At 37.4% G+C, this 20,750-nt stretch overlaps 1 protein-coding gene across 6 annotated transcripts; it reads left to right on the top strand.

Moving 5' to 3' along the window:
- Positions 1 to 6,865: 6,865 nt before the first annotated feature.
- On the top strand, positions 6,866 to 19,012 carry LOC118226471 (kynurenine--oxoglutarate transaminase 3). 6 transcript variants are annotated; one of them, XM_035416122.1, is made up of 14 exons: positions 6,890 to 6,990; positions 11,322 to 11,428; positions 11,718 to 11,782; positions 11,896 to 12,040; positions 12,491 to 12,640; positions 12,853 to 12,939; positions 13,037 to 13,162; positions 13,958 to 14,078; positions 14,195 to 14,271; positions 15,026 to 15,115; positions 15,723 to 15,909; positions 17,645 to 17,718; positions 17,912 to 17,998; positions 18,631 to 19,012. In XM_035416122.1, exons 2-14 carry the CDS (start codon positions 11,324 to 11,326, stop codon positions 18,688 to 18,690), a joined length of 1,374 nt encoding a protein of 457 aa, XP_035272013.1. In that variant the 5' UTR covers positions 6,890 to 6,990; positions 11,322 to 11,323; the 3' UTR covers positions 18,691 to 19,012. The 6 variants fall into 6 exon arrangements, with proteins under 6 accessions (XP_035272014.1, XP_035272013.1, XP_035272015.1 ...); XM_035416119.1 differs by lacking the exon at positions 6,890 to 6,990 and adding an exon at positions 7,855 to 8,628; XM_035416121.1 differs by lacking the exon at positions 6,890 to 6,990 and adding an exon at positions 9,235 to 9,372.
- Positions 19,013 to 20,750: the final 1,738 nt, after the last annotated feature.

Here is a 20,750-nt window from a genome sequence, read left to right as displayed (position 1 = left end):
GACATCATGTCTGTTGCAAAGGAAGGTGGCAGATGTGCATCCCTCCCTGCCTCCCACAGGTGGTTTTTTGGAGAACGGGACCTTGTCTGACTTTCAGGATAATCAGTATGCATATTGTTTCCCCTCCCTTCCTGTCACTGTGAAAGCAGGAGGAGGGGCTCAAGCTGTCATTCAATACTCCTGAGCCGAGGGAGTTTGAGGAGTTTTAGGGGAGAAAGGCCTGTATTACACCTGTGTGAAGGTGATTGCCACAAAATGGGACAAGTTTGGGTCCAGGCTCTTCCAGCAGAGGCCATTGGAGGTCTGTGTGTAAGCATCCATTTTAGAAATTGGCTGCTGGTCTCCATTTGGAGGATTGCTCACAGGGCTATAGCTATAAATAGACATCTGGTGCATCTAGATCTGATGGGTGGGGGAGCGTTGTCTTTTTTGTTTTCAATTTCAAACTCTTGATCATCTTTTTGTCCAGCAGTGTCCTCAGTGGGTTCTTTTCTGTTTTAAATGGGTGGTTTCATTCTTTTGGAGAGTTATTTTTTAAATGTTTGACCTGTATTGTAAGGCATGTGTGATTGTGTTATTAAACTATTCGTCTGGATAGGTGGGTCAGTTAAGTTAGATATAAAGAAGACAGGGGAAAAGTGTATAATTGGGCACGGGCCAATCTCTCTAGAATGTAATAATAGCATTGCTGGCTGCTCATCTCAGAACTGAGCACGTCTACTACAGATAGTGAACAATTTGGCATCATTTATGGAGCTAATGGTGTCTGGGAGAGATTTTCTATTCTGTGTATCCTGACAATGACACGGCTGTGTTAACTTTTTGACTTTTTTAAATTATTTAATTTTCTTAAAGGGTTTAGGCCTATACGACTTGGTCGCATGCTATTTTTTTCAGCTTTATGAGCATAAGGTTTCCTTGCACAACACACACGTGCAATTGCCAACAAGGGTACAAAAATGTGATGTAATAGCATTATCTGGGAAATAAAAACATCTATATCTTTGTCTGTGTGTTTGGGGGAAAAAATCTGACTTCTGAAAAAATAATGGTAATAAAAAATATAGAAAATATGTTGCATAGATTGAACCCCAAAATATGAGCAGAAATATTTTTAATTTGCTGTCAAACACAAATGGAGTCCAATGGGAAAACAGGCTTTTTGAGTGAAAATTCAGGTATCACTAGGAGGCGACTTCATATCCGGAGGTGGAAATGCAAGCTGGAAAGTTGGTCACTTGTGCCAGCCCTGTGCCTGTGTGAGGGTGTATAACCATACACCGGAACGTTTGTGGCCTCCTGACCACAAAACTGATCCTCCGCTGAGTCACTTTCACCATTAACCTTTCCTGGTTAACCAAGGCATAGTGAAGTGCCTGTCCCCTTCCTGCAATAAACACTCTGCTTGATCAGTTAGGAATCAGTTTGGGGCAAGGAACACCCCCTTTTTGGAGGGAAATAGGGAACCCGATTTAACCAGATCTGTGCTTTGTATTTTGTACATCTATACAGGGCTATTTCAAAAGTAAAAGACCACTTCAATACACATTTCATCATTATCTGAATTAAAAAATAAGCAGACATTGTTCATTAGATAGATTCTTGTCAACAGTTATAGTGCCACTACAAGGGGTGCAAATGAGAAAAATGACATTAAAATGAAGCCTGTTCATATGCGCTTACACAGTTTTTAATTTAATGTGACTTAGGGATGAGTTATTTGATAAGCTTATTTACTCAATTCAGTTTATAAGCTTATCAAATACTGAACTGAACTGAGTTTTATTTTAAATGATCTGATCCATTCTATTTGTTTATTTTAATATAAACTGAATTATAAAAGGTTAAAATCAACAGAACATCTTGCCACATGACACTTGGCACCTGAACAGGAAACAGAATCCTGACTGTGCCTTCACTCAAATGCTCACAAAAATTTAACTGCTTTTCCCCTTGAAAATGATTGCACTTGATCTTTTGGTTATTAATATACCTGCAATTTATTATGATGGTTTACTTCTTTAGCAAATAATACTCTAAAGAGCAGGCCGTGCAGCCATGTGATTCAGGGGCACTACTACAGATCTTAGATACTACAGGGGTTCCAACTTGTTTGGAATTGTACTGGATGAAACCTTGGTTTTTGTAATAGATTACTTAGGAGGATGCTGTGTACAACTATCTTTCTTTACTGTATGAGACCTAACAAATAATAATAACAAAACTGATTAGACAGACTTTCAACATATAAAATAATATAAACAAACTTTAAACACTTAATTTAAACACTGGAGATAACTTAATGATTTAAGATTTCTGTCATTTGCAGCTGATTTCTGTCATACTTTTTGTTTCATGAAAAATGTTGTTTTCAAATATAATTTAATGAGACACCATATTCTTTTTAATGCAACATCATTTGTATGAATTAACCTCTTAAAGGTAGGCCTCCTATAAGCTGTTTTTAAATAACTGCACGGCCACATTGCATGTCCATCTTTACCAGGAAATCACTGAAGTGCATTATCCATGAAACCATTAAAAACACATTTAAAGTATCTACTCGGGAAAGTTTAAACTTAGGAAATGGCAGTTAATTTAATTCTTTATCTTAATTCCAAGTGACCTAAGACCTTTATTACATTTTACATATCAAAATATCTTCTGAATATACAGTAAGATGGTTTATTTGATCTCATATATCACTGTAATCCATATGATAACTACTTACAAAGAAACAAGGTTTATGTGACAGTTTATGTGTCACATAATTGTGACACATTTGTGACTATGTGTCACTCCCTCAAAATAAGTCAGCTATTAACAATTTGTTTATTTTGTTTGATAAACCAGAAGGCAGAATATACAAATCAGATCATGAAGATTTAAGTGGACCCACACTCCTGCTTTTTCCCTGATTGGTATCAGACAGGAAGCTTATGACTCTGGCTCCAAGGGAATCTGCCACAAGCATTGGCCTGGCATTCTAGTAGATGGGTCAATGTCTTGCCAACATAATATCATCATTTGTCTTGGAATATGGATGCTTGAAAGAATATATGGGTTATGCAATTCTTCTCTAACCAGTGTTGGGGACTGGAGAGTACAAATAGAAAGAAATCTATGTAATCTAGGTCAAAATGCCCAAAGCCCACAATCAAATCAGCTAAATAACATATTAACAAACTGCCAGGGAAAAAAAGCATGTGCATTTTAGAAGCACACAATCAATATTTATTAAAATGTAAGGGTTTAGCAGGCTGAAAATACCAAAGGGAAAAGGAAAATATATTTAATCTTTTCAAGATTAAAAAAAGAAAAGAATTTGCTGCAGGCTTTTTATTGTACTTGTTGTCGGCTCTTCTCTGTAGAGTGAAATTTTCCAATTCATAACAGAAGAACCCCATAAAAAATTAAATTGCAAGGATAGTGTGAAAAAATGGATGCATTATAAATTCACTTTAATTTGGATAATTAGACCCAAAAGGCACATACTGCTGAGATAATCTAAGAAAACTCATCCTTTAGGGTTCATATTTAATGTGTAACTTGGGTCATAAATAAATCAGTAAGTTAATGAACAAAAAAATAACTGTTAATTAAAAGTTGTCCATTTAACTTGGTTACAACTTTGGACAGGGGGAAAATAATGAATATCGCAAATACAAATTGACTGGGTTGATACCGTTCATTAAAATATACTTTTACAAAACAAAACCAAAAAAAAAAAAAAACCATGAAATTCTGGTACACAGTATGTTTTTTTTTTTTTTTTTGTTTGTTTGTTTTTTTGGTGGGGGTTGGGGGGGGGGTATTAATTCATCCTGAAATTCACAACCTTCAACTTCCCTTTGATTTGACAACATTTACCTAGGAGAATGTCATTTTGACATTCCCAGAGTTCTTCTCTGTGCATGCATTTAATTACATTTAATTATATTCATGCTTAGAGTCTACATTGTACAGTTACTGCACTGATGACTTGTAACAACTTTAAACTGTAATTAGTTAATATTTTATAAACTACAGATACAAATAAATCTCAGGGTATGGTCTTATTTTTCCACACTGTCCTTCTTCATAAATGCAGCTTGTTGTTCTGGCTGAGATGTCCTGTGGGCTCATTAAAAATCAATGGCCTGTGACCAAAGTCCCATGATTAATCCGTATTCTCTTCATTATAATCCTTTTCACAGTACCAGTCTTTCTTGGTGTGCTGCTTGATTACAGCACTCATTCAGATTAATTTTTTTTACAGTTATGTTAACTACATAACTCTTGCTTGTTTAATATTCTTTATCGCTCGTTGATTGTTATTTATAGTTTATTCTAGTTTGGACAAATAATAATTGAAATAGCAAAACCAGCCAACCAACCAATGAAAAATAGTGTACATACAACAAATTATTGGCATACCTGAGTGATCTTCAAATTTGAATTTTTAATCTTATTTTGGTTTTTACTGGAAAAATATAAGGTGCAGAATTGTAAGTTAAATTGTTAATATGGCTTAAATTGTACAGCAATAAATTAAAATGAGTGTGTGGGGAATAAATGAATTATTGGTGAGGTGCATTATTTATTAAGCTTCTAATATACAATTCAGTACTCATATTTGTTTCTAATTAAAAACTCACATTGAAGGTTTTACTAGACACTAGTGGTCATGTATTTTATCATCACAGCTATTTCCGAATAAGACAGTATTCATGACTGACATGGCTTTTGAGAAATTAATGTTATTAATTATATTCCTGTTTATATTAGCCTGATTAAGCGCAAAATGCCCACGTAAAATCATGGTCCTTTCACTCTTTATCTACCTTTCAAAATCTTTTTAAAGCAGGATAATTTCCCCCTCCATCAAAAAATGTTGTGTCTTTTTTTGCAGGGCCTTCCATCCTTGCACCTCATGAACTGTATGGCTTATAGTAAACCACACTGGGTAGCCTAGTAACATCAGTGCTGAACATAAACGTGTGTGCAAATTGTGAAAAACAGTGAAAAATGGAATAAGGTCTTATTTAGGGTATTTAATAAGAATATGTTGTTTACATGACAAGGATGTTGTCTTATTCAGATTATTGTTGGAATATGAGTGTATACGGAAATGTATCCAATCAAAACCTTGATAAATATAATCAGTTGTGTTTGTGTTGGGCCAGAACAAAAACCTGCACCGATACTGGCCCTTTTTGTATAAGACTGGACACCCCTGAATTAGAGAATCTATTCTGGCGATCACAATCCGACAGTCTGATCGTCCCCATGATTATTATTATTTTTTTACCCTGCTATAGTTGTCTAACTCAGCTGACATGTGACAAGCATTCAGGTGCAAAATAGCTACCATGTATCACCCAGTTGGGTTGTACACTTTGGTGATCATTGAGGTGGGGTTCTCCCATGTAGATATAGGGGTTCACACCTTCATTCTAATAGCACTTTGAGATTCTGAGGTAAAGATACAAGTTCAGTAAAATATTATTGATAATAATTATTGAAAACAGCAGGCAGCATAACTGTCTAGATAACTTAAGAAGGATATAACAATGCAAGACTATTGATTCACATTCAAAATGAGAGTCACTAAAATAAATCTAAAAAAGCCACCATGGTTATGTTGCAAGTGCTTGTTCATAAATATTTCAATGATTTCAAGTTGCCTCTGAAGTATACTGTGCTGAGGTAACCAACATTTCCTTCCATGCATTTAGCCCCATCTACTGCACACTTCGAGAACAACCACATAAAAAACTGGATCTGCTTTCAATGACGCGGAAAAATACAGGTAATAAAGAGAATATTCTTTCAAGATTAATATTAAGGATAGTGTAACCATTACAATTTGTGACATGTCATTGCCCTGAAAACAAAATATATTTAGATATCAGATTTTTCCCCCAGCAACTTTGCCATGGGATTGTATTTAGTGTGGTAATTGATTTTCCATGTGTGGATCATAAAAACCATCCTGATTGCACTGACATCTTCTTGTTAGCTGATTGCTCGTGTCTTGGAGATGACAGCTTTGATGACAACCTTGTGCTTTGAAGACATTGTCCTTAGCCACCATTTTGAGTATTTATCATTATCATTAGTATTTGGTTTGATGAATATTGATCAAACAATATACGTTAAAAACGTGTTTTTGTTTATATTATTAAATATAAACTTTTAGATACAGTCTACATGTCTAGTCTATCGACCATAGTCCGAGAGTTGAGAGGGTTGTACTTGGATTCCTCTTCTTCTTCTTGTTAGTTTTTTACGGCGGTTGGATTCCAGTATTGTTGCATTACCGCCACCTACTGTTTGTCTCTGAACATTTATTTAAATCCTTTCCCATAATCCAGTTTTCTTTATGAAATTAAAAATGATCCTTCTTCCCGTGCTGTTCTCTACTGCCTTAAGTATCTTCTTAAAATTCATATCCTCTATTCCCACCTCTCTCAGCTCCTCCATCATACTCCCCATTTCCCTTTGGTACCTACTACAATTGATTATAGCATGTTCCACAGTCTCCTCTACCTGGCAGTAATCACACACACCTGTAGGGTGCTTCCCAACTAAATGTAATGTTTTATTTAATGCACAATGTCCCAGTCCTAACCTTGTAATGATGACCTCATCTTTCCTGTTTCCAATAATGCTTCTTCTTTTTGCATCGACTTTATTCTGAATTTGGTACAGGTGCCTACCTATCACGTCTCTATCCCACCACTCCTGTCATTTCTGTATCCCTTTCTTCCACATTACACCTTTGGCTTCTGCTTTACTTTATTGTGCTTGGGATTGAGCCATTGAATGCACATGACCGTGTGCATGTGAACTGTGCTATGAGTGATTTTTAGTAAGTGTCAAATGACATATCGATGACGCTGCGTAATCAGGGAGGTCACGGTGCTTGATTGGCCCACTTGTCTAACATCTGCGAACGACGGCGCTACTGATCTCACACGAAGTAAGAGCTAGGTGCTTAAAATGCAGGTGAGACAATGACCTACCGAGAGTTAAACAGAGAATGAGACATCTTTTGCATCGCTTAACGCCAGCTGGGCTTTTCTCACTAAAACGCAGTAAAGGCCAAGTTTCCTGAAATTGAGTGCTTGACATAGGGACCTATCTGATTAATTTTAAACGCCGACAAATAAATTTTTTTAGGGATTCGTCATTGGCGTCGACTTGCAAATATCAGGGCTGCAACCTTTTGAAACTACTGCGGGAGACGTAGGTTCGTAGGCTATAGTTGATCTATGATTGTGGCTGCAGTAAGTTGGCCTCTGTATATAAAACCGTTCGACTAGACATTGTAGACTGTAATTATGCTTGTTTCTGACGTTTTTAGGAAAACTATACGCACATTTTTGCATTTACCGTGGCTTTACTTATTTATTTATTTAATACATTTGCATATTAACCCTCCTGTTCTGTTCATTTTTTAGGTACAGCAAAAATGTTCCCGGGTCAATCCCCATACAGGGGGGGTTTGCAAATACATGAAATGAACCATTTTCATTTAAAATGTTGATTACACTAATTAAGGCCAGTAGAAGAAGTTTCATACTGAAAATTTTTTTTAAAGTATTTTTCCTAGATTTTCAAACTTTAAAAAGGTCGGAGTGTGGCACAGTGGGTAAGGAACTGCGCTTGTAACCGAAAGGTCGCAGGTTCGATTCCCGGGTAAGGACACTGCCGTTGTACCCTTGAGCAAGGTACTTAACCTGCATTGCTTCAGTATATATCCAGCTGTATAAATGGATACAATGTAAAATGCTATGTAAAAAGTTGTGTAAGTCGCTCTGGATAAGAGCGTCTGCTAAATGCCTGTAATGTAATGTAATGTAAAAAGGGTCCATTTGACCCGCAACATAACAGGAGGGTTAAACCAATATTGCCAATGTGTTTTCAAGCAGTGCTTGTTTCCGATTGGTTCATTTTAGGGGCCGTAACAATAATAGCGTACGTCATGTGGAATCTTACTGAATCAAAAGAACGTTCTGTGGTTGTTTGGCACCATAGAGGTACCGTGAAATGAGCGATCCTGAGCAAGGGTTTGACGACAGATTGTGCGGAAAATATTCAGAATAAAAGCAAGTACTCCTGCGCGAGCACGACTAACGTGCATCTCGTAGTTTTTGGAAGTTTTGACATTAAAAGTAGGTTACTGCGGTTTTTCGTTATAATTCGTTAGCATAATGCAATATGTACTAATACACTTTATTTTCCCTTGAAAATCATCATAATACCCAGCCATATTTCTTTGATGATTATTTGATTTAAGTTGTTTAGCTGATTTTACAAGCTTTTTACAGAATTGAAAATTTTTACAAGAAATTGTGCCAATTACAAATGTAGATAAACTGGGGAGAAGACCTTATTTGAAAGTAATTTGTTATATTTGTAGAAAAAACAATAGTTTTACCATATCTATGATTAAAATTCAAGTTATCATATTGTTCAAGTAGAAGAGGAATAGTTTATATTTAAGAACTTAATTAAATTATATTGAACGTAATGAAGGTGTCATCTTTGGTACTTTTATTTTGAAAATTATAGACCCTCCTAAGTATTTACTGTCGCTAGTTACAATGCCCACCATAGACATTCATAAGCTCTCCGTGTTTGGTACGTAAAATGTGCACAGTCTATGAAAGTGTGTTGTGAAATTGGTCCTTGACATTCAGCGTTCAAGTGAGACGCATCCGATTTTTATTGGTGGGATCTTGTTAGTGGTGTGAGTGATTAAGAATTTTCGGCAAGCTCCATTTGATAGCTCCATTGTTGGTCATATTTGTGAAAACGGTATAACGTTAACTGTCAGGCAAGGAAGCTAGATTGGCAGGTTCACCCACCCAAGCTAGTTACTATTGTACATATAGCATTTAGTCCACAAAAGTTAGTCTAGGTAGCTAACAACGGTTATAAGTGAAGTGCAACTACTAGATTGTGTGCACTGAGCAGAACACGGCAGTAAAAGCTAGACGTTTTGATCAGTGACATTTTCAAATAAGAACAGCGGTTCTGTGTAGCTATACAGGACTAAGTTAAAAGTTAGATAGCTGACATTGTCTGCTGTATTGGTTGGCGCACTTGGTGACACCGTGTCTGTAATTAAGTTCCTTTGTGGAGTTGCATGCTGTTTCGCTGCAAATAGGCTAATCTGTGTGTTTTTTGCATCGCTTAACGCCAGCTGGGCTTTTCTCACTAAAACGCAGTAAAGGCCAAGTTTCCTGAAATTGAGTGCTTGACATAGGGACCTATCTGATTAATTTTAAACGCCGACAAATAAATTTTTTTAGGGATTCGTCATTGGCGTCGACTTGCAAATATCAGGGCTGCAACCTTTTGAAACTACTGCGGGAGACGTAGGTTCGTAGGCTATAGTTGATCTATGATTGTGGCTGCAGTAAGTTGGCCTCTGTATATAAAACCGTTCGACTAGACATTGTAGACTGTAATTATGCTTGTTTCTGACGTTTTTAGGAAAACTATACGCACATTTTTGCATTTACCGTGGCTTTACTTATTTATTTATTTAATACATTTGCATATTAACCCTCCTGTTCTGTTCATTTTTTAGGTACAGCAAAAATGTTCCCGGGTCAATCCCCATACAGGGGGGGTTTGCAAATACATGAAATGAACCATTTTCATTTAAAATGTTGATTACACTAATTAAGGCCAGTAGAAGAAGTTTCATACTGAAAATTTTTTTAAAAGTATTTTTCCTAGATTTTCAAACTTTAAAAAGGTCGGAGTGTGGCACAGTGGGTAAGGAACTGCGCTTGTAACCGAAAGGTCGCAGGTTCGATTCCCGGGTAAGGACACTGCCGTTGTACCCTTGAGCAAGGTACTTAACCTGCATTGCTTCAGTATATATCCAGCTGTATAAATGGATACAATGTAAAATGCTATGTAAAAAGTTGTGTAAGTCGCTCTGGATAAGAGCGTCTGCTAAATGCCTGTAATGTAATGTAATGTAAAAAGGGTCCATTTGACCCGCAACATAACAGGAGGGTTAAACCAATATTGCCAATGTGTTTTCAAGCAGTGCTTGTTTCCGATTGGTTCATTTTAGGGGCCGTAACAATAATAGCGTACGTCATGTGGAATCTTACTGAATCAAAAGAACGTTCTGTGGTTGTTTGGCACCATAGAGGTACCGTGAAATGAGCGATCCTGAGCAAGGGTTTGACGACAGATTGTGCGGAAAATATTCAGAATAAAAGCAAGTACTCCTGCGCGAGCACGACTAACGTGCATCTCGTAGTTTTTGGAAGTTTTGACATTAAAAGTAGGTTACTGCGGTTTTTCGTTATAATTCGTTAGCATAATGCAATATGTACTAATACACTTTATTTTCCCTTGAAAATCATCATAATACCCAGCCATATTTCTTTGATGATTATTTGATTTAAGTTGTTTAGCTGATTTTACAAGCTTTTTACAGAATTGAAAATTTTTACAAGAAATTGTGCCAATTACAAATGTAGATAAACTGGGGAGAAGACCTTATTTGAAAGTAATTTGTTATATTTGTAGAAAAAACAATAGTTTTACCATATCTATGATTAAAATTCAAGTTATCATATTGTTCAAGTAGAAGAGGAATAGTTTATATTTAAGAACTTAATTAAATTATATTGAACGTAATGAAGGTGTCATCTTTGGTACTTTTATTTTGAAAATTATAGACCCTCCTAAGTATTTACTGTCGCTAGTTACAATGCCCACCATAGACGTTCATAAGCTCTCTGTGTTTGGTACGTAAAATGTGCACAGTCTATGAAAGTGTGTTGTGAAATTGGTCCTTGACATTCAGCGTTCAAGTGAGACGCATCCGATTTTTATTGGTGGGATCTTGTTAGTGGTGTGAGTGATTAAGGATTTTCGGCAAGCTCCATTTGATAGCTCCATTGTTGGTCATATTTGTGAAAACGGTATAACGTTAACTGTCAGGCAAGGAAGCTAGATTGGCAGGTTCACCCACCCAAGCTAGTTACTATTGTACATATAGCATTTAGTCCACAAAAGTTAGTCTAGGTAGCTAACAACGGTTATAAGTGAAGTGCAACTACTAGATTGTATGCACTGAGCAGAACACGGCAGTAAAAGCTAGACGTTTTGATCAGTGACATTTTCAAATAAGAACAGCGGTTCTGTGTAGCTATACAGGACTAAGTTAAAAGTTAGATAGCTGACATTGTCTGCTGTATTGGTTGGCGCACTTGGTGACACCGTGTCTGTAATTAAGTTCCTTTGTGGAGTTGCATGCTGTTTCGCTGCAAATAGGCTAATCTGTGTGTTTTTACTTGTAGAGATGATCGTCGCACATCAAACTTTAAGGTGCTGCAAGCCTGCATGGTGTGTCCTTAGTGTAGGCCTACATTCAAAGAGAACATTGCGTCAGTTTTCTACCACACCCGTGAGTTATAGTTATGTTTTTAGTGTTTGTTTTGAATGATATTTTCCTTGTAATGTCGGTGTAGGTTACTTCAGTGTGTAACAACCTACAGTTGTTTAATAACATAGGCTACTATTTTTAAACTGTGGAGTTCATTTATGATTCTATTTAACGCATGAGGCCATTAAAGCCTACTTAAACTTTATTTTTTTCTTCTTTAAAAATAAATAAAGACGGGTTTTTTTCCATACATAATCATATTTATTTATTTATTTATTTTAATTAAATTCATTCATTCATTCCCTTCAAGCATGCAATGGCGTCTTTTAAGCATAAACATTCCAAGAGAATAGAGGGACTGGATAAGAATGTTTGGTGAGTAGACTACGTTCAAAGATAGCTTAAAATGGAAGGTTAAAAAACCTACAGATCTGTTCTTACCTATTCCCTCATCATAACCATTAAAGTTCCTGTTTGTCTGTCCCCAGGGTGGCCTTTACCTCTGTAGCAGCAGACCCTTCCATTGTCAACCTGGGCCAAGGGAACCCAGACATCCCTCCTCCAGCGTACATCAAGGAGGGTCTGGCACAGGCTGCGGCACTGGACAGGCTGAACCAGTACACAAGAGGATTTGTAATTGCTTTTATTTGTTCTATTCCATGCACTTTGGACCAATAGTTTTATAATAATAATAACAATAATAATAGTAATAATAATTATTATTATTATAAGGACATGTGCAGGCACGCACGCACGCACACGCACGCACGCACACACACACACACACACACACACACACACACACACACACACACACACACACACACACACACAGTGTGTGTTTGTGTTTGTGTGTGTAAAGTTCTTGTGGATACATTTTTTTTGACACCTAATGTGGATAAATTACCATCTCTTTCAAACTTACATGTGGATTACTCTGCTTTTTGTAGATTCAGTGCAGAACCATTCTAATGGTGCGTTCTTCCAAAATAATTAAATAAGGGAGCAATGGCTTAATTTTGGTAGTTAACCACTAACTGCACAACTGATGGCCATTTGTTGGTGACATTTGTTTCAAAACAGGGGCATCCATCTCTAGTCAAGGCACTGTCCCAAGTGTACGGGAAAGTATATGACCGAGACATTGACCCATTCAAAGAGATTCTGGTGACAGTAGGAGGCTATGGCTCTTTATTCAGTATCATGCAAGGTCTGGTAGATGAAGGAGATGAGGTAAGGTTTTCCCATCTGTGTTTCCATTCTTATTTTAAGGCATAGCTAGAAGCTTGATTTCAGTGATTCTGTTTTGTTTTTATAGTTTACTTTGACGAGAAAATACTCAGTTGCTCAGTATATACACGAGTGTAGCGGAGGCAATGAGTATTGAAAACAAAATGTGCAAGTAAAAAACAACTAATTTTTGTCACTCTTTCTATCCGTTTAAGGTTATAATTATTGAGCCTTTTTTTGATTGCTATGTACCCATGGTTCGAATGGCGGGAGCAAAGCCTGTTCTAATTCCCTTAAGACTTGTAAGTTTGACCAGTTTTTTTGTGGAAGTCATATTCACCTGAAAATACAACTTATGATCGTGACAGCTTCACAATTTCTTCTATTTGCAATTTTCAGAAGTCTGAAAACAAGGCTAGCATCACTAGCGCTGACTGGGTTCTGGATCCAGATGAGCTTGCAAGTAAATTTAACTCAAAAACCAAGGCTATAATTATCAACACACCCAACAATCCTGTTGGGAAGGTGAGTGTTCTATAGGTCACCAAAGAATAATTGTTAGGCTTTATGTGTTTAAAGGAAACACAAAGACAAAAAGCAAATTTCCTTTCCTATCTTACCCATAGTTAGATGATAAGATTGATATAATTTCATCCATGTATGTCCTGTGCTAAAATATTAGTCTATTTATGGGCTGCATGCTAACTGTGCTCCCACTATGAATGGCTGCAGAAACAATGTTATATTAGCAACGTTAAATAGTCTTTTATTTTAGTACTGGGTGGACAGGAATGAAATGGTATCCATCTTTAAGATGGGTAAAAATCCAAAAAGCAAATTTACGAAGAAGTTGTACTATCCCTTTAACTTTGTTTTGGAGTTCATGCTAGCTTGAAGTCTGTAATGCAGTGTCTTGTGAATGTGCCTGTTCCCGTTACTCTTTTAAGACATGTAACGTCATGAATATGAGCCTGACCTGAAGCAACACATTGAGTGTGAGTGTGTGTTTCATTTATAATTGCTGAATTTTAAATGGTCTCATGGTTCAAGCACTACACATTTAGAATACTTTTACTGTGGTTATAGAAACTCAATTCTCAGGGGGGTCCCCCTAGCATCCATCCAATAAAGAAGGGGATGCATTGTATCCGTCTTCCTTTTCCAGGTGTAGGCAGTTTTCTGTTGACTTACAGTTCCTATTATTGTCTTCAGATATTTCTCCCTCTAAATAAGTCGCGTAAAAAGAATGGTAATTGGCAAGAACAGTCATTATAGAATTGATTGACATTTCTAGACCCTCCTTTTGCGTGTCCCCAACAGATTTTCACCAGAGAGGAGTTGCAGGTGATTGCTGACTTGTGCACCAAGCACGACACGCTCTGCTTCAGTGATGAGGTTTACGAGTGGCTGGTGTACAAAGGCCACAAGCACATCAAAATAGGTACTGCTATCTATTTAGGTATATTTAAATATGTCTTGATTATTGTAATACAATCTATTACAATGATAGCAATTCTCATGTAGCTGTGAACTGAAGTTCAACTGTGTCTCTCACAGCTACTCTCCCTGGCATGTGGGATAGAACCATCACTATCGGCAGTGCTGGGAAGACGTTCAGTGTGACTGGATGGAAGGTGAGAGCTAACGCTTGATGCTGTCTTTCCTCAAAAGCGTGGCGTACAGTATGATGCCTTTAATCAGCCACACCGTTTGTGCGGCCTGGTGGAAGTGATGAAATAAATAAAAATGTTAGTCACAGCATGAATAACATTCATATACTGGTAGAGTTTGGTACATGGATATTTGACCATTTTGGGGATCTTTCCAGGGAGGATCTGTGTAGGACTATTGCATCTCATTGGTGCAATAAACTACAAGTTCAAAAAAAATAGACGTATTGATAATTGTAAGATTCTTTTCATGTTTATTTGTTATATAATTAGGGAAAAGTACATCAACAAATTGAGATTTGATTGGTACACTTTACTTAATTGCAAAATCCAATGGACCAAACGGCATTCTGACCACAGGGAGAGCAGGATTGCTGCACTGCTGTGGAGGTGTTTAGCCTTTAGCTGACTACATTCTAAGCTATCAAATGAATACCATGTGCTCCTTAAAGTTCCTGTGCTCAGCGTCGGTCCTTGGTTCTTAATGTAAAATGTACACATTGATCCTCGGTTCTATAATATACACGTTGTAACTTGGTTCTTGTATAATACACTCATTATACCTAGGTTCTTAATGTATAGTATACAGTACACATTTGTATCATGGTTGTTTATGTGAAATATGCCCTTTTATCTTGGTTCTTTGTGTTTAATATGCACTGTTCACATTATGCCCAGCAGAACCACATTAACATATCTTTCCCTTTTTTCTATAAAGCTTGGCTGGTCCATTGGCCCAGAACACTTGGTAAAACATCTTCAGACAGTCATGCAGAATACATTGTATACCTGTCCAACTCCTTTACAGGTAAATCCATTATAATACATTTTGTTTCAGTTAAATCCACTGTAAATTAACTCTGTACTCTCCAAGAAGGTCTAGGACAGTGGTTCTGAAACTTGGTCCTGGAGTACCACTATGTATGCTGATTTTCATACCAAACTTTTTGATTCGCTGTTTAAAAAAAATCAGCAGCGTCTTAAAATTCTGAGATTGAATTGTGGTTTGAATGAAAACCACCATACAGTGGTACCCCAGGACCGAATTTGAGAAGTGCTGGTCTAGGATATTCCTTACATGTTTCAAGAAGCTTTAAAATTGAAGAAGCTTGAAGAACAGTTGCTCCAGTACAAAATTCCATACTTGGCACTAGTTTTTAACTGAATGAATGAATCAAAGAGGAATTTCAAAAAAATGGCCTGGAATCCTCCATGTTCTCAGCATCTTCATGTAATAAAGGTGGCAAAGGTTGAATTGTTTTAATGCCTTTACAGTAGCCCCTGCAATCCCTTCAGGTCAAATATACTGACGATTGTACAAAGCTTTGTGACGGTCTGTGGTGAAAGACATGTCGAGCAGTGGCGATGCACAGGAAGTCCCAGAGCAAAAAGGGCATGTTGTGTCTGCCGCGCAGGAAGCCGTAGCTCAAGGACTCCTCCGGGACTACAGCCTCATGGGCAGCCCGGACTGCTACTTCTCCTCGCTGGCTGTGGAGCTGGAGGACAAGAGGGAGCGCATGGCCGCCATCCTCCGGTTGGGCGGCATGTCCCCCGTCGTCCCCGAGGGGGGCTACTTCATGATCGCTGATGTCACTTCCCTCAGTGAGTTTTCTAGAACTTTAGCATACGGAAGATGATCTAGAATCAATCAAAACGTCCTTAATTTATACTAAATCAATCAATCAAGCGATCATCCTTTATTTGTATAGCACATTTCATACACCTTGGTGCAACACAAAGTGCTTCACAGTGAATTAAAAGATAAATTAACAACATAAAAGGCATTAAAATAATTAAAAGAAATGCAACAAAAGTAAAAATAAAATTAAAATAAAATAAGATATAAAACATTTAAAAAATATTAAATCGGGGCCAGTAAGAATTCATATAAAAGCAATGTTTAAAAAGGTATATCTTTTTAAAATCATCGAAGGACTGAACAGCCCTTAGATACTGACTGACTATTCCAAAGGTTGGGGCCAGAGACACTAAATGATGCCCTGACAAAGGTCTGAGTCCTGTATCTGGGTATGAATAATAGGTTACTGCCTGTGGATCTGAAGGCCTGTTAGGCACATACCTTAAAAGCAAGTCAGAGGTCAGAAGGTACTAGGCCACGAAGAGACTTATAAACTAAAAGAATATTTTAAAAATTAATCCTAAAACGAATAAGTAGCCAGTGATGTGCTGTTATGTGCGCTTTTGGACTAACTGTAAATGAATGATAATGGATAATGATAAAAAAAGGGCATTACAGGAGTCAAGTCTGCTCATAATAAAATCATGTATTAGTTTCTCTGCACTCTCCTGTGTTGAAAATGGTTGTACCTTAGCAATGGATTTAAGATGATAAAGAGCTGATTTCTTTATGTGCTAAATATGCTTCTCAAAGGTTAGCTCAGGGTCCATGATCACAGCAAGGTTCTTCAGACGGGGCTATAACTGACTATGCAAAAAATCAGGTTACACGTGTAAATGCAAACTGTTTGGAGAGTAATTTTACATATTGCTGAACTTGCTAAACTGTGCTACTGAATTAAAAAGTGGAAACTTTTAAACTAATATTTAAGGTTAATTGTAGCTTGAATACAGGCCATTGTTTTAGTTTTGCAGTTATAGATTGAATGGATTGAGATTGGTATTATAATGCAGCACACGCATAGTAAAGTATTTCTCCTGATAACATACATACAACCTAAAGTGTATACAAGTGAACTGTTTTACTGTGTATAATGTATCACAACTGTGTACAGAATCTATTTGAAATTGCCTGTAGCACGGCCTCAACACAGGTCTGTTTGATACAACTGGATCTTTTGGAGGAGAAATTGAAGTAAAGTACTGTGCTCAGTGGTTTGGAGCCACAATTGTCTCAGATCAACCTTAACCCTCATTTTGAGAATCTATCTTTTCATTACTATGCAGAGAGCACTACATTTAAATCATCCTGTCCCGGTTTTAAAAACTGTGAATACTTTGCTTGCCAGTTCACCCTCTAGTGGTAAAATGTCATTAATGCAGAGACTATGGAGGGTAATTTTTTTCCCATAGTGCTGCTTGTTCCATTCACAGCTGGAAAAAGAGCAGCAGACGATGTTGGCAATGGATTAGGCTGACAACTGCAAGGCAGTTTTATAGAATATGAAACATCTATACTGATACTCAGTAAATCATTCACTTTTTTTCTCTATAGGAGCCACCTATACATTTTTCTCATCTAATGTTAAGTGCAGGGAAACCTGGAATGTATATAGATTTTTAAAAGTATTGAGCATTTAAGTAAAATATACACTGCACAATTCTTTAAACCGAGGAACTAACACTTTGTTTTTTGCAGACAAAGATCTGTCACACATGGGAGACGATGAGCCGTATGACTACAAGTTTGTGAAATGGATGATCCAGGAAAAGGTGCCACATAAATTTTCCTTGTTTTTGTAACCAGAGGCCATAAATAAATGCACCATTATGATAAAACCCTTCTCTGCTGTAATAACTTGGTACTGTTATGCATATTCATGTATTAATTTGTATATTTACAACACACCGAGACCAGGGTTGTGGTACACACCCTTCCTCACTATAAAATGTTTCGTTTTTTTAGAAACTGGCAGCTATTCCAGTGACGGCCTTCTGTGGGGAGGATTCTAAGAAGCAGTTTGAGAAGTACATCCGCTTTTGCTTCATAAAGGTAACTTGGTTTGGTGTCTCCGTAATGGATGTTGGAGTCGTGTGCGTTGGAAATGGAATACCCCCCCCTTCCCTTCCCCACTCCCCTTCCACCATGTGATATCTTTCACCTGCCAGTCAGATTGTTTGAGTTGTTCAAGGGGGTTTTAGAATAGAGCACTCTGGGATTATGAGTCTTGTGCTTCTGAAATTCACCATTTCAAAAAAAGAAGAAAAGAAAAAAGAAAGAAACTGAAACCGTTATAGGTAAGAGGAATGCTTCAGTTCCTCTAATGGGAAGCTGTTTATTTTTGCAGTATGATCAGGCTAATGGTTTACTGTTGGAACGTATTGTAAATTCCTAAGAAACCATCTGGTTTCTTAGAGCCCAGCTGTGAACTAACTAACAAGATATTGTATGACCTGTGTCGGGGTGTATTACTGTATGGACACATTGTGCAGTGTATTTTAAAATAATTTTTCTTGGTGTGTTTTAAATGTGTCACACAAAGTTCGCTCTACAGGGCTTCACACTGAACTATTTATCTTTATATTCTTATTGTGCGTAAATCATAAGTGCACTAATTACGGTATGGAAACATGTGAGGATGTGATGCATTTCATGTTACACTGATATTGTACTTTTTTCTGCAGCAAGACAGCACTTTGGATGCAGCTGAGGTTATACTGCGTAACTGGAACAAAGACTCCTAATTCAGCAATAAGTGAAACACTGTCCCTGCTTCCGAGGTTGCAACTTCTTAGTAGAAATGCGTAGCATGTTCTTTGACAAAATACTGTTGCAGTATGTGCCACAAAAAACAGCCTACTCCAGATTTGTAATTTAAGTAAAGAAAATAATATCTCATCTATAGGCCTTATGCCCTTTCGTTGATGTCATATGTGGAACCCTTGTATGACCATCAAGCAATAACAAAAATAAAAATAAATAAACTAAACAAAATCAAAAGTGAAGTAATGTGTGTTGAGATCAAAAATAAAATGGGAAATGCTTTAAAAATACATTTGAAAAGGATTCAGTTGTACAGACTTTTGTCATGGAGGCAGGGTTGGAGAAAGGCATGACTTTGGTCATTTGCACACTTGCAGATTTGTCAGAAAGTGATTCGCATGTGGTTAAAGTGCAGATTCTCAGCTTTGATTATAGCTTATTTCATGTTTTTGATTCACCATGCACTTTTTGCACACGATTCTAAGACAAACACAATGTCTGCTCTTTCTTACTTTTTTAGGTTTTTTTTTCTCTTTGCTCAGAAGGTCAGTGTCATCCACAAATGAAGTTTGGTATTCCAGCCAATTGATAAAGCTGTAATTGCATTGAGATGTCTTTTTTTGGAGAAATGAGATTATCTGTAGCTCTAGGCTCTAAACAGATTCAGAACTTCCCCATAGGAAGGCACTCCCAAATTGCATCCTGCAGCCTTGACCTCCGCTTGGCTGTGGGAGGAACAATTCTATGCTTTCAGTCTTATACAGTACTGGTGTGCATGCATGCATGTGGATGTGTGTATATATAGTACACAGTGCATTTGTCTTTGTGATGAGGGGTTTATGCACTACAACCCTACTATAATATCCTTCTCTATGTAGTTGTCGACAACCTGTTCTTGCTGGCACAGTCTGATCACGTCCTGCATTGACAGTCTCAGTCACCTGAGGAAGAGCTGCTCATCTGTTTTTCCTTACATATCGCACCAATGCATAAGCATCACGGTCATTGACTGTGTTTTTGATCCTATTTACTGATGTCTTTCCCATAGGTCTAAGTGCAGATGTCTTTCAAAGTCACTTAGATCTATTCCTCTTTCCATCTTTGTCTAAAATTGAGGTCAACTGGGCCTGCTTAGCATTTGTATACATGCCACAGAGCATGATGGAATGTTAATTCCTTAATTGTATCTTGCAGTACACCTGTATGGAAGCATCTGGATTCGTTGTTTTTCTACTCGTTTTTTCAGGTTTTTTCTTTGATTTGTCACCCATCTGTATATATGTTTAGGGCCTTACTTGATGTGTTAAAAGACCAGACTCACTCACTGTACAGCACCTTTAGGCCACAGGTTCAAAGTCCCACTGACAAGGAAAGCTTTATATAAATGATTCCTCAACCCTATATCACTATATCTGCCTTTAGTGTATCCAGTGAATCACCAAACAGGGCATTAATACAAAAAAGCACTTTTGAGAAAGTGATTTAGGCCTCATTATTCTATCAAGGTTGGCGGCATTAGTCATGAAGCCATGGCAAAAGTTTCGCTTTTTATTGTGAAGTGGACAATGACGCTTTTGAGCCATTTACCATTTTGAAGTATGCTCTTAGATTTAGCACTTGGCACTGCTGGGGTTGCAACTAGAAGGGTGGACAGAATTATTGCTTAGCCCATAAATCATTTCTTATGGAGGTACTGCTATCTACGTTACGTCTGAAGGCGAAACACTCCTTTACATTCAATGTGGAGAGATGGGGTGGTTATTAGGGGCGACATAGCTCAGGACATAAGAACGGTTGTCTGGCAGTCGGAGGGTTGCCGGTTCGATCCCCGCCCTGGGCGTGTTGAAGTGTCCCTGAGCAAGACAACTAACCCCTAACTGCTCTGGCGAATGAGAGGCATCAATTGTAAAGCGCTTTGGATAAAAGCGCTATATAAATGCAGTCCATTTATTACCCCCATATTTACACATTGATACTGAAATTTTCTTCCACCAGTCCTCTTGTGCCTTGGCAGCTGCGACTGTCTTGCATTTTTGACTAG

The sequence above is a fragment of the Anguilla anguilla genome, chromosome 4 (genome assembly GCF_013347855.1).
Source record: "Anguilla anguilla isolate fAngAng1 chromosome 4, fAngAng1.pri, whole genome shotgun sequence".
In the NCBI taxonomy this organism is placed as follows: domain Eukaryota; kingdom Metazoa; phylum Chordata; class Actinopteri; order Anguilliformes; family Anguillidae; genus Anguilla; species Anguilla anguilla.
This window is presented reverse-complemented; position numbering and strand designations above follow the sequence as displayed.

What these genes read in the sequence shown, in the direction of transcription:
- LOC118226471 (XM_035416119.1), top strand. Translation starts at nt 8,592, where the DNA reads ATGCCCACCATAGACATTCATAAGCTCTCCGTGTTTG. An exon ending in ACCAGTACACAAGAGGATTT is followed by an intron (nt 12,041 to 12,490) that starts GTAATTGCTTTT and finishes GTTTCAAAACAG; the next exon opens with GGGCATCCATCTCTAGTCAA. An exon ending in TCAGTGTGACTGGATGGAAG is followed by an intron (nt 14,272 to 15,025) that starts GTGAGAGCTAAC and finishes TTTTCTATAAAG; the next exon opens with CTTGGCTGGTCCATTGGCCC.